The sequence below is a fragment of the Salmo trutta genome, chromosome 3, assembly GCF_901001165.1.
Source record: "Salmo trutta chromosome 3, fSalTru1.1, whole genome shotgun sequence".
Taxonomy (NCBI): domain Eukaryota; kingdom Metazoa; phylum Chordata; class Actinopteri; order Salmoniformes; family Salmonidae; genus Salmo; species Salmo trutta.
Genome location: NC_042959.1, coordinates 42,304,010 through 42,317,222, shown reverse-complemented (window position 1 = coordinate 42,317,222; position 13,213 = coordinate 42,304,010). Strand labels below are relative to the sequence as shown.

At 43.6% G+C, this 13,213-nt stretch overlaps 1 protein-coding gene across 6 annotated transcripts in view; it reads right to left on the bottom strand.

Annotated features, from left to right (window-relative positions):
* Positions 1–4,862: 4,862 nt before the first annotated feature.
* LOC115175344 (transcription factor HIVEP3) overlaps positions 4,863–13,213 on the bottom strand; it is a 92,373-nt gene continuing 84,022 nt past the window's right edge. For 4 of the 6 annotated variants that reach the window (XM_029734574.1, XM_029734559.1, XM_029734583.1 and 1 more), the window contains 4 exons: positions 11,932–12,107; positions 9,359–9,460; positions 7,066–7,709; positions 4,863–6,647 (listed from right to left, as the gene is read on the bottom strand). In XM_029734574.1, coding sequence (XP_029590434.1) covers positions 6,117–6,647; positions 7,066–7,709; positions 9,359–9,460; positions 11,932–12,107 — 1,453 coding nt within the window. In that variant the 3' untranslated portion in view covers positions 4,863–6,116. Of the gene's footprint in view, positions 6,648–7,065; positions 7,710–9,150; positions 9,461–11,931; positions 12,108–13,213 lie in introns of those variants that run through there. The other 2 variants (XM_029734591.1, XM_029734598.1) reach the window with 2 other exon arrangements.

Genomic DNA, 13,213 nt, shown 5'->3' with positions numbered 1-13,213 from the left:
CCGGCCGATAGCTTTAACATCACATGTATGTAAGATTATGGAACGTATGATTACGGAGAGGCTAAATTACTTCCTGGAGAGCAGGGGGCTAGTATCAGGAAGGGTATGTGAACTATGGACCCAGTGCTCTGCTTAAAAGCAGAGATAATGAAGGCTCAGGTGAGCAAGGAGACGGTTATAGCTGTCTTTTTTTATGTGGAGAAGGCTTATGATATGATGTGGATGGAGGGGTTGTTAATCAAGCTTGATAATATGGAGGTATGAGGAAGAGCGTACAACTGGATAAAGGATTTCTTGTTTGGAAGGTCCATCCAGGTGAGGAAGTCTATATCAGGCAGCTACCTGGTGGATAACGGTACACCACAGGAGAGCCTGATTAATCCTCTGTTGTTCTCAATCATGATCTATGATGTTTACTCTCAGGTACGAAAATATATTGGGAGGCCGTTATTTGCAGATGGGGCCTTAAGGAAGAGGGGAAGAAATGTGCCATTCCTAGTCAGGAAGGTACAGGAAGCAGTTGATGAGGTAGAGCGGTGGGCATTCAGGTTCTCTGTATAGAAAACTCAAGATAGTGTTCTTTACCAGGAGAAAGATGGGAGATGAGGTATACCTGATGTTATATAGGAGAAACTTGGAGAGGGTGGGGCCCTTCAGGTTCCTTGGTGTATACTTTGACACTAGACTGACCTGGGCAGAACACATTGAGAGAGTGGTGCTAAAGTGTAAGAAGGTGCTAAATGTGATGCGCAGTCTGACTGTGAAGGAGTAGGGGGCTGGGAGTTCCTCATTGAGGACCATGTATGTTGCATTGATCTGATCTGTAATATACTATGGCAGTATAGTGTATGGTTTGGCATCCCGGACCTCATTGGAAAGGCTAGATCTCAGAATATGTAGTGGGGCGTTTCGGACCTCCCCAGTGGCTGCACTACAGGTGGAGATGGGGGATATGCCATTGCAGATTAGAAGACAGCAGCTGGCAATTAATTATTGGGTAAACTTACAGGGACAAAGGGGTGTCTCATCCTGCGAAAGGGATTTTACAGGCATGCTGGTAACATGAGCGAAGACAGACATGAGCTTTGGGTGGGTGGTTAATACCCAGGTGAAGGGACTGTATGGAAGGGAGTTTAGTCCAACGGTAGATATTCCTTTAGATCCACCATGGCTAATCCTGCCTCCAGTAGTTGATCTAGAACAGTTGGAGAGACTACAGAAAGATAGGGTGTTGATCCATCTGATTTGTTTTAAGAGACGTCTGGATACTGTGTATCAAAATTTTGTGGCCGTTTACAGAGATGGCGCAAAAGATCCAAGGACAGGACGTATTGGGTTAGCATTTGTAGTGCAGGAATGTGGGGTGGCTGTCAGGAAACATATTACAGATCATCTGGCTGTATATACGGTGGAGCTGATGGCCATACTGTTAGCCATGCAATGGGTGGAGGAAGTCAAGCCAAGGCAGAGCAGTTGTTTGCTCTAATTCATGTGCAGTGTTGAGTCTCTAGTCCTTTAGCTCACGTAGCAGACAAGACCTGCTTTATGAGGTGCTACAAACCATGGCAGGATTAGACAGATGGGTATACAGATAAGATTTACTTGGGTCCCAGCCAATTGGGGGTGAAGGGGAATGAGGCAGTTGATGTACTGGCTAAACAGGCACTTAGTAGTGGGGATGTTGATGTTGTAGTTTCAATGAGCAAAGCAAAAAGCCTGATATGGACAGTGATGGTGCAGAGCAGTGAAACAGGAGCAGTGAAATAGAGATACTAAGGGCAGGCATTTATTTCAAGTAGAGAGAAAAAGTCGGGGAGGGGCCAAACCCTCCCCTAACCACGATGCGCCGCCCTATGGGACTCCCGATCACGACCGGTTGTGATACAACCCGGGATCGAACCAGGATCTGTAGTGACACCGCTAGCACTGTGATTTCCCACTCGGGAAAGTGAGAGGCTGAGATCTAGTATTAGTTTAAAGAGTATATTGAGTAGAACGTCATTAGATATAGTCTCAAATATTTTATATTTTTTAAGAGCAGCAGGGCTGGCAGGTAGGATTTAGTTTCTCCCAGTCTCTGGCCCACACTCCAGTACAGTAGGTGGCGGTAATGCACCATAACGTTGAATGCCAACCGCCGATAAACCCCACCGAAGAAGCCACAGTTGCCTGTGTCTCTGTTCAGTCCTCACATCTTAACATGGTGTCAGAAATGAACAAACCTCGCCAAGTATTGAATTGGAACAACGTCGGAGTTGACTGAAATGTTTATTTTGCAGAAAATAATTATGTAAAGTGAATTTGGAGAGTTTAAAGCTAGCTAACATCAGCAAATGATTCCCTCTCGTCATGGTAGATTTCCACATAACACGATAATTCGGAGAGCCACTCCAGCTTCGCCCTCATGTTGGTGCTAGGAAGCAGGCTAGGTATCAACAGCCAACCCACTAGGGTCTGGAAGCTATATTGAGCTTCGATTGGTCAACAGCGTTGCGATGTCCCAGAGAATTTGCATACTCAGCTTTCCCCAACTTTTGTCCCGCCCTGTTCATGCTCCCTCACCCATGGAAGTTAGGATTTGCCATTTAGTGCTACAGTCGTGCACCCACGACTGTGTGGCTGCACGACTCCAACACCATCATTAAGTTTGCTGACGACATGACGGTGGTAGGCCTGATCACCGACGACGATGAGACTATAATAGGGAGGAGGTCAGTGACCTGGCATTGTGGTGCCAGGACAACAACCTCTCCCTCAATGTCAGCAAGACAAAGGAGCTGATCGTGGACTACAGGAAACGGAGGGCCGGGCACACCACCATCCACATCGACAGGGCTGTAGTGGAGCTGATCGAGAGCTTCAAGTTCCTCGGTGTTCACAACACTAAGGAATTAACATGGTCCACACACACCAAGACAGTCATGAAGAAGAAGCGGCAACGCCTCTTCCCGCTTAGGAGTTTGAAAAGATTTGGCACGGGCCCTCAGATCCTCAAAAGGTTATACATCTGCACCATTGAGACCATTTTGACTGGCTGCACCACAGCCCTGGTAAGGCAACTGCTTGGCATCTGACCACAAGGCGCTACAGAGGGTAGTGAGTACGGCCCAGTACATCACTGGGGCCGAGCTCCCTGCCATCCAGGACCACTATACCAGGCTGTGCCAGAACCCTGAAAAATTGGCTCGACTCCAGCCACCAAAATCCTAGACTTCTCTCTGCTACCGCACTGCAAGCGGTACCAATGCACCAAGGGGGTCTGACCGGGTACCTAATAAACTGGTCACTGAGTGCAGGTAGGGGTAAAGTGACAAGGCAACAGGTAGATAATAAACAGTAGCAGCAGCATATTTAATGAGGTAAAATAATTATTGCAAAAAAGGTCAATGCAGATAGTCTGGGTAGCTATTTGGTTAACTATTTAGCAGTCTTATGGCTTGGGGGTAGAAGTTGTTCAGGGTCCTATTAGTTTCATACTTGGTGCATTGGTACTGGTGCATTAGCAGTATGCTTAGCGTCATTGTCCTGCTGGAAAGTGAACCTCCGTCCCAGTCTCAAATCTCTGGAAGACTGAAACAGGTTTCCCTCAAGAATATCCTTGTATTTATCACCATTCAACATTCCTTCAATTCTGACCAGTGTCTCAGTCCCTGCCGATGAAAAACATCCCCACAGCATGATGCTGGGATGGTGCTCTCGGGGTGATGAGAGGTGTTGGGTTTGCACCAGTGTTTTCCTTGATGGCCAAAAAGCTCAATTGTAGTCTCATCTGACCAGAGTACTTTCTACTTTCTGGGGGAGTCTCCCAGATGCTTTTTGGCAAACACCAAACATGTTTATTTATTTCTTTAAGCAATGGCTTTTTTTCTGGCCACTCTTCCATAAAGCCCAGCTCCGCGGAGTATACTGCTTAAAGTGGTCCTACGGACAGATACTCCAATCTCCGCTGTGGAGCTTTGCAGCTCATTCAGGGTTATCTTTGGCCTCTTTGTTGCCTCTCTGATTAATGCCCTCCTTGCCTGGTCCGTGAGTTTTGGTGGGCGGCCCTCTCTTGGCAGGTTTGTTGTGGTGCCATAGTCTTTCCATTTATAAATAATGGATTTAATGGCGCTCCGTGGGATGTTTAAAGTTTCTGATATTTTTTTATAACCCAACCCTCACCTGTTTGGAGAGCTCCTTGATCTTCATGGTGCCACTTACTTAGTGGTGTTGCAGACTCTGGGGCCTTTCAGAACAGGTGTATATATACTGAGATCATGTGACACTTAGATTGCACACAGGTGGACTTTATCTAACTAATTATGTGACTTCTGAAGGTAATTGGTTGCACCAGATCTTATTTAGGGGCTTCCTAGCAAAGGTGGTGAATACATATGCACGCACCACTTTTCACATTTTTATTTATTATTTGAAACAAGTAATTTATTTCATTTCATCAATTTGGACTTTTTTGTGTATGTCCATTACATGAAACCCAAATAAAAATCTATTTATATTACAGGTGGTAATGCAACAAAATAGGAAAAACACATAGGGGATGAATACTTTTGCAAGGCACTGTAACCAAGTTATCATTACTCATTGTGTATTTATTCCTTGTGTTAGAATTTTATTCTATTATTTAAAAAAAAAAATCTGCATTGTTGGGAAGAGCCATTAAGTAAGCATTTCACTGTTAGTTTACACCTGTAGTTTACGAAGCAAGTGACAAATGTATTTGTTTTTGTTGATTTTAACTCCAATTGTTATTTTGTGGAATTCAAACAGCAGCATTCTGTATGTATTAATCAATCATTATTTTGGTTTATCTAAAAAGTTTATCTAAAAATGTCAAAAACAAGAAAACCAGTAAAACAGCCTCATAGAAGTCTGGTGCACTTTTTATTGGTTCAGAGACAAAACATTTGCTGTGTGTGAAAATCTTTAGGGCACTTGTTCCTCCTTGTACCATATCCAATCTTAAAGAGACCTTCTTGTCCATCTCCATTTCAAGTCGTGAGAACATTGTGAAAAAGACAGACAAAAAAAGATTTTTTTTCCCTCCAAAAATATAAAGTAAAAGAACTTAAACAATAATTACTTTCATAGTTTAACAAAATAATAAATATGGAGCACTTCTCCGTACATAGACATTACATTGACAAATCTTTTTTTATAAAAAAATATGACTTCAGTGCATTTTCTTTGCAAAGCGCTCACTGTTCCTCCAATATACCACCTCATATACCATATTTTAAAATACCCTGACATCAATGCAATGGCCTTAAAGGGATAGTTTGGGGTTTTGGAAATTCATTTTTATGTCTCTGCATCCAGTATGAATGAAGGTAGAGGTACTGTAGTTTCGCAAGCCAATGCAAACTAGCTAAGTGCAAAGACAAAGTCTTCGGGTACAGCTAGTTAGCATTGGCTCGCGAAACTACCTCTAACCCTTAACTATCCCTTTAAGGATACAAACAGTCATCACGCCACACAGGAACCCCCTTCCTGGAAACACAGAGTGCATATCAAAACTTCACAGCCTTTTATCTTTGTCGTCATCTCAAGACACAAACCCAGACAGAAAAGGCACAAGTAACTACAGTTTGAGTAATACTGGACAAAGAGACAAAACAACATGTGCATTTATTGTTGATTAAAGATTTTGGTAATTTACAAATGTATTCATATTTATTTTACATATATATTCAAATATATATTAAGATAGCAGTATCAATAGAGATACAGAAGGTAAGATCGAGAGATTTAAAGAAATCTTCAAAAAGAAAAAAAGTGCATTTTATAACAAACCTGAATATTGCAGAAGAACTAACATTTAAGTTAACAATTGTATTGAAAACGGTATAAAAACAAAGCAATACAAAACCCAAAAACAAGAGTAGCAACAAAAAGCGTAAAGGACCCATGACGTATCAAAGGGTGGAGACTAAGTGCTCTGGCCTTGATTGGTTGAGTCTCGGCCTTTAGCTCCTCCCTCTACCAATTCTGAACCAGTCGCTCTGAACCGCAACCCTGGTGGCTCCTGCCTCTCAAACAGCTGTCCAATCCTGTGTGCGGGAGGGGGGGGGGGGACTGGCTGACTAGGGGGATGGTCCTGCCTGGCCATGTGAGGGCCATCATTCTCTGGTCTCTGCCTCAGACCTGTGTGAGTGGGAGGAGCTGTCATATTGCTTTGTGTTTATCATCCCTGGGTCGATCCTACCCTGCTGCGAGGTGGAGGGTTTGGAACGTATGGGTGGGGTTAAACTGGGAATGCACAGCCCTGATTGGCTAGCTCCTACTACTTCCTGGCTGTCTGACCAGTGGTCCCCAGGAGTTCTGAGCCCTTGAGTTCTGGGGGTCCTGCACCAGGGGGCTTCCCTCCTGGTCTGGCCCAGTAGAAGCCTCTCCATCGGGGGAGAGGAGGCCGAGGTGGGGGTAGTGGGGTGGGAGTGGGGACGAGCCTGCACCATCTGAATGCCCCCAATGGGAATCATCAGGTAGGTTACCCTGGCCTGCTGGGAGTGCAGAGGCAGGTGGCTGAAGATGCGGTCCATGGACTGGGACTGGGCTTTAGGGCTGTCACTAGGGGACAGACGGAAAGCTGGGGGGAATGACAGGCAGGGCTCTGGACCAATCTGCCCTTCACTTGGTGTTCCTATCCTCTCCTGTTGGGGGAGCAAGGACCTCATCATTACTTCACACAGTAGAACAAAACACTGAACTTGTTTTCACATTGCCTTTGGCTAAACTGGGCTTCCAATGCAGGTTTTAAAACACAGGGGAGGGATGCAAGCAAGATGCAACCACAGGCATTAAACACCATCAGCCATCAAAAGTAAATTTACAAAGTATAGTATCGTTACGTATTTAGGCCTCTGCTATTCTCATATAGTAAGTGTTAGCTTAGTACCAAAAAGGAAATTACTCTGCAATGAGATGTGTTTACTACTGACCATTACTGACAATGTAGTTATGTGGAGGGATGGCTAATTACATCTCATTTTGTAACTGACAAGAATAACTGTGGATTAAAATAACATGAAAAACTACAGGATCAGAAAGTGAATTAAATACATAACTTACCATTGAACCCACCTGTATGCGATCGCTGTCCCATGGCAAACGACTGGGTGAGCTGCAAGGTCTATGCTGCACCCCCAGGGGCGAGGGAGAGGCAGGAGCCCACAACATCCGATACTGGCTAGGGGACATCGGCCGGAGAGGGGAGAGAGGCCGCATGGGGTACAGGGGGGATAGAGCTCTGTTGGGGGATGGTCCTCTCTTGGGGGAGGGCGAGAGGTGTCGGTTGTGGGAGTCCAGCTCCCGTCTGGGGGAAAGGCTTTGGATGGGAGAGCTCTCACTGCTAGGGGAGAAGGCCCTGAGGGAGGTGTCCCAGCCCCGGCGGGAGAACAGTGCCCTCCGGCTTTCTGGAGAGGAAGCATGCCCGCTGTGCCACAGTCTACGGGTGGGAGAGAGCTCCTGGCTGGGACAGGGGCTGGGATCTAGCTGGGGTTCTGGGGCTGAGGGGTCAGGCGTGCCCTGCTGGGACCGTCTTCCGCTGCTGGAATGCCCCCTTGTTGACAGACTGCGGTCGGAGGAGCAGGATGAGGGCGGCTCGTCATGAGATGAGGACTCTTCCTCATCATCGTCCTCCTCTGAATCATCCACGTCAGAGCACTGGTGCTCATCCTGGTCCTCGAACCCAGACAAATGCTCTTCAATACCTCCTGATGAGAAGAGGGGGAAACTTACACTAAGCCTAATTCTCCAAACTCCAGTCCCCCAGGCCACACCTAAATTAACACAGTTGTGTTCAATAGTCACAAAATGGAAGAAAGCAGTCAGAAATGGGGAGGTACTATCAGAACTTGTCCAATACGAAACACTTGGTCTAAACTAGTTCCAGATTGAAAGGCAAGACTGAAAAGCAGCAGACAATTCAGCTCTCCAGATACAGAGTTCACCTAAGTCACTCTGGACTTACAGTGAGCTCTAAAAGTATTGGGACACTGACATTTGTTGTTGTTTTGGCTCTGTACTCCAGCACTTTGGATTTGACTATGAGCTTCAATAAAAATAGAATATGTTTCTAAACACTTTTACATTAATGTGGACGCTACCATGATTACAGATAGTCCTGAATGAATCGTGAATAATGATGAGTGAGAAAGTTAGACGCACAAATACGCTAACCTCCCCTTCTATTGTAATGGTGAGAGTTTAGCATGTCTTGGGGGTATAATATTTGTGTCTAGCTTTCTCACTCATCATTATTCACGATTCATTCAGGACTATCCATAATCATGGTAGAATCCACATTAACATAGAAGTGTTTAGAAAACTATATTCTTATTTACAATAAAAGTGACTCCAAAATGACACAATACATTATTTACCATTCTTTACTCTTGGGCAAAAACATTTCTGAACACAATCAAAAACAGAAACTGCATCCAACAAGTTTGTAGAGTCACAAGCCTGATGTAATCATTGCATGCTAGGAATATGGGACCAAATTCTAAACTTTGACTACTTTAAAAACACATAACAAAATTTGTCCCAATACTTATGGTCCCTGAAAATGAGGGGACTACGTACAGAAAGTGCTGGAATTTCTAAACGGTTCACCAGATTTGGATGAAATGACCCTCAAATTAAAGCTGATAGTCTGCACTTTAACCTCATAGTCATTGTATCATTTCAAACCCAAAGTGATGGAGTGCAGAGCCAAAACATAAAAAATTGGGCACTACCACAATACTTGGAGCTCACTGTATATAAACACACATTCATACACACAAACACATGAAATGGGCACAAGGACCAGGACAGGCTGGCTTCCTATCCAACATAACATTCTATCAACCTGATGTTATAAATAGCAAGCAGACGGACAAGGTTTGATTTAATGGAATCGTGCTGCTGTTTCCATTCATGAAGTCTAACAGCTGGCTTTTGAATGGAAGGGTTATTTGAATGGGCTGTCCTTGGCTCAGTGTTGAGTGCAGTCTGCTACCGGGAGGCACTGAGCCTGCACAGAGAGGGGGTGGATGTGAATGTCTGGCATTCTGTTCTTTAAAGGCCAGGACTGCAGCCTTGAAAACAACACTGTACATCTCTCCCATCCTGCACCAGAAACAGACTCTATGGAATGTATTTGGCCATGTATTCTTTATAAATTAATTTTTTATTTTTTATTTCTCTTTAGCGCGACAGAGGAATGAGAATAGCAACATATTGCCTTACATATCCAACATACATGTCCTGCCCAGTTCCAGTTTCTTTAGAGGAGCAGATATAGCTACAAGGCTAGCTATCGAGTCAGGTTTGAGGAAAGATGTTTGATGGGTGTAGTTTCCTCTCTATGGTATTGTACCTGCTTCCTCGGTCTCTGGCTCGTCCAGTGAAGACCCAGACGTTCCCATTGACTGACACTTCTTCCCATGAGCCTTGGACTTCATGTGCTTGGTAAGGTTCCCTATGAAGACAAGGAAAACAAGAACAGCAAAGCCACATTAGACTGAACCGGAGCAGGGTAGATGAGGAATAATTGATTGTGCGGGGAGAGACCAGAGTACAACCAAATAGTCAAGCATTCTGGGAATTTAATAAATTCCCAGTTTTTTCCCCAAAATCCCAGTTGGAAGATTCACGGAATCAGGAGGGAATCCAGAAACCTCCAACCAGGATTTCTGTAAAACCAGGGAATTTATTTAAAAGTTCTCTGAATTTTGCAACCCTAAGCATAGTCCCAGTAATTTTTAGATGGAATGTCACAGCCCGCCCGTGAGGAAAACCACCCGTTGTTACCTAGGTTACCCCATTGGCTCACAGCAAAAACGTGACCTTTTTAAAACTGAATTTTCTTGTCTGCTTGTTTTACTCAACTACAAAATTACATTTAAGTACAACATGTCTAAAGATTACTTTTCAACATTGCCTACTCCCAAGCATTCTCATTACTAAAAGTAATATTGTAGGGCTTCCCTCATGCCCCTTTTTATGACGCAGGAGGCCTTTTGTCTTCTGGTAAGCCATCATTGTAAATAAGAATTTGTTCTTAACTGACTTGCCTAGTTAAATAAAAAATAAATAAAATGACGGTGCTAGCAGCCACGTAAGTGAGTGCTAGCTACCTACCGACTGGAACATTATAAGCTAATCAAAACCAACAACATAAACAAACAGACTATACAGTTACAAATAGTGAGTGGAGTTATAAATGGACTACACTAAACAAGTTAAATGTCTTACCTGTGATGAAAAGTTTAACACACACATAGCTACAGTGCATTCGGAAAGTATTCAGAACCCTTGCCTTTTCCCACATTTTATTACATTACAGCCTTATTCTAAAATTGATTTAAAAAAATTCCCTCATCAATCTACACACAATACCCAATAATGAAAAAGCGAAAATATGTTTTTATACATTTGCAAAAAAAATTAAAACCTATGAACCTTATTTAAAGACCATTAGCTATGAGACTTGAAACTGAGCTCAGGTGCATTCTGTTTCCGTTCATCATTCTTGAGATGTTTCTACAACTTGAACTTGAATTAAATTGATTGGAAATGATTTGGAAAGGCACACACCTGTCTATATAATCTCCCACAGTTGACAGTGCATGTCAGAGCAAAAACCAAGCCACAAGGTCGAAGGAATTGTCCGTAGAGCTCCGAGACAGGATTGTGTTGAGGCACAGATCTGGGGAAGGGTACCAAAACATTTCTGCAGCATTGAAGATCTCCAAGAACACAGTGGCCTCCATCATTCTTAAATGGAAGAAGTTTGGAACCACCAAGACTCTTTCTAGAGCTGGCCACCCAGCCAAACTGAGCAATCGGGAGAGAAGGGCTTTGGTCAGGGAGGTGACCAAAAACCCGATGGTTACTCTGACAGAGCTCCAGAGTTCCTCTGTCGAGATGGGAGAATCTTCCAGAAAGACAACCATGCAGCACTCCAACAATAAGGCCTTTATCATAGAGTGGCCAGATGGAAGACACTGCTCAGTAAAAGGCACATTACAGCCCGCTTGGAGTTAGCCAAAAGAAACCTAAAGGCCTCTCAGACCGTGAGAAACAAGATTCTCTGGTCTGATGAAACCAAGAATGAACTATTTAGCCTGAATGCCAAGTGTCACATCTGGAGGAAACCTGGCACCATCCCTACGGTAAAGCATGGTGGTGGCAGCATCATGCTGTGGGGATGTTTTTCAGCGGACAACGCAGGAGTAGCTTCAAGACAAGTCTTTGAATGTCCTTGAGTGGCCCAGCCAAAGCCCAGACTTGACCAAAGAAGACTTAAGGCTATAATCGCTGCCAAAGGTGCTTCAACCAAGTACTGAGTAAAGGTTCTGAATACTTATGCAAATGTCATGTCAGTTTTTATTTTTATTTTTTACATTTGCAACAATTTCTAAAAACCTGTTTTTGCTTTGTCATAATGGGGTATTGTGGGTAGATTGATGAGGGGAATAAATAAAAAAAAATCAATTTTAGAATCCATTTTAGAATAAGACTAACGTAAAAAAATGTGAATACTTTCTGAATGCACTTTACGTGTAGCCTACTTGGGAACCGGATCCCATATTTTCCATGTCGAATAGCCTGAGGCCACATGGCTCTTCTCGCAGGCTCTATTTCCTTATGTTGTTTTTACCTGGTTATATGTTCATTGAACAACACAGCAGTTTTTCGGCATGTTTTGTAATTTCTGTATAAGAAAATTGACGAAGTTGGCTCTTTAACAATGGGGGTCAATGGGAAAGAATGTTTGTTTTCTCCAATTTGTGGTCGAGGGGAATTCCTTCTTATGACGTGAATATCGACTTAGAGTATAGCTAATCGTTAAAGAAACTGCTCAACCATATACGAAGACAGAGCGACACTGAATGCCGTATTATGATTTGGGGCCTATTTAGAAAAATCACACCTCCTCTTCCTCACCTTTGGTTTTGAAGGCGAAGTTGCAGTGTTTGCAGATGTAGGGCCGGAGATCCGTGTGTGTTCGAATGTGCTTCCTTAGCATGCTGGGCTTCTTACAGCGGATCCCGCACTCGCCGCAGACATACTTTCCTCTGCCGCGACCCCGCACATACACATACTCCTCATTAGACTTGTACCTGATGGGAAAGAGGAGGAGAGGGAGAGAGAGAGGAAGTGGGGGGAGAGGGAGTGAGAAAAGAAAAACAAAATACATAGTAAGTTAAAAGTAGGTAAAGATAGCTCCCTGGGCCTACTCTACATACAAAATCCAACTGTACATTTAGCCCTACTCTATAAAATACTAGTTTATATGTTACAGAAATACTATGCACTACCCAACTCGATGTACACTCATCTTTAAATACAGAATTTGTCATACAGTATACTAGATCAACATGAATAAAGATCAGTATTCGCATTGAGCTTTCCAATGAGGCAACAACAGTACTTTGAACACATTCTTACTCAACTGAGTGCCATTCTATTGCATTCACTTAGTACAGCCTGTGTCTGCACACTGACACACATTTCGTGGCACGGCTAAAAATATTGCCTCACATTTTCAGCAGAGCGAGACTCAAGCTGCACACATCTGCCTTTCAATCAGGGAGCACTCAAGGTGTTCCTGCAAGGAAGCTGACAAATCATTCCCAGTTGTACAATGGCATCATGACTGATAGAGCAAAGAGATGTGACGAAGCGCAACTCTTCCTATTACTCTTTTAGATGGGGACTGTGAATTTCAAAGCAGCAACAACGGATGGAGATAATGCCATTGATGGAATGCAACAGTGTTTTGAGTCACTACTGTGAGTGCAGGCACACGGCATACACCCAGCAGGAGAAACAGGACAAAATAAGTAAAAAATTACATCACACTGACAATTTCAATCTGTTTCTGGCTGTGATGAGGCTGGGCATGAATGTGACTGTGAATTATGGTAAACCCTGCATCCTGTTGAACTTCATACAATATGATAAACACGCTGATCATGACCTCACAGGTTAACAGTGGAATGAGCTAAGCTATGTCACCAAGCCAATGAGAAAATATGACAATGTATTTACTCCATAAAAATGTATTTCTGGCTGTGTTAAGAGCAACTAGACAGTTGCAGCTGCACTAAATGCAGATTAAGGAGATTAAATCCAATGTTCCGCTGTCACAGAGGACGCCCACGGCTCCTTTAGTTTATGAGAAAAGCGACAGTGAGGAAAAAGCCTGCCATGTTACAGCATCGGT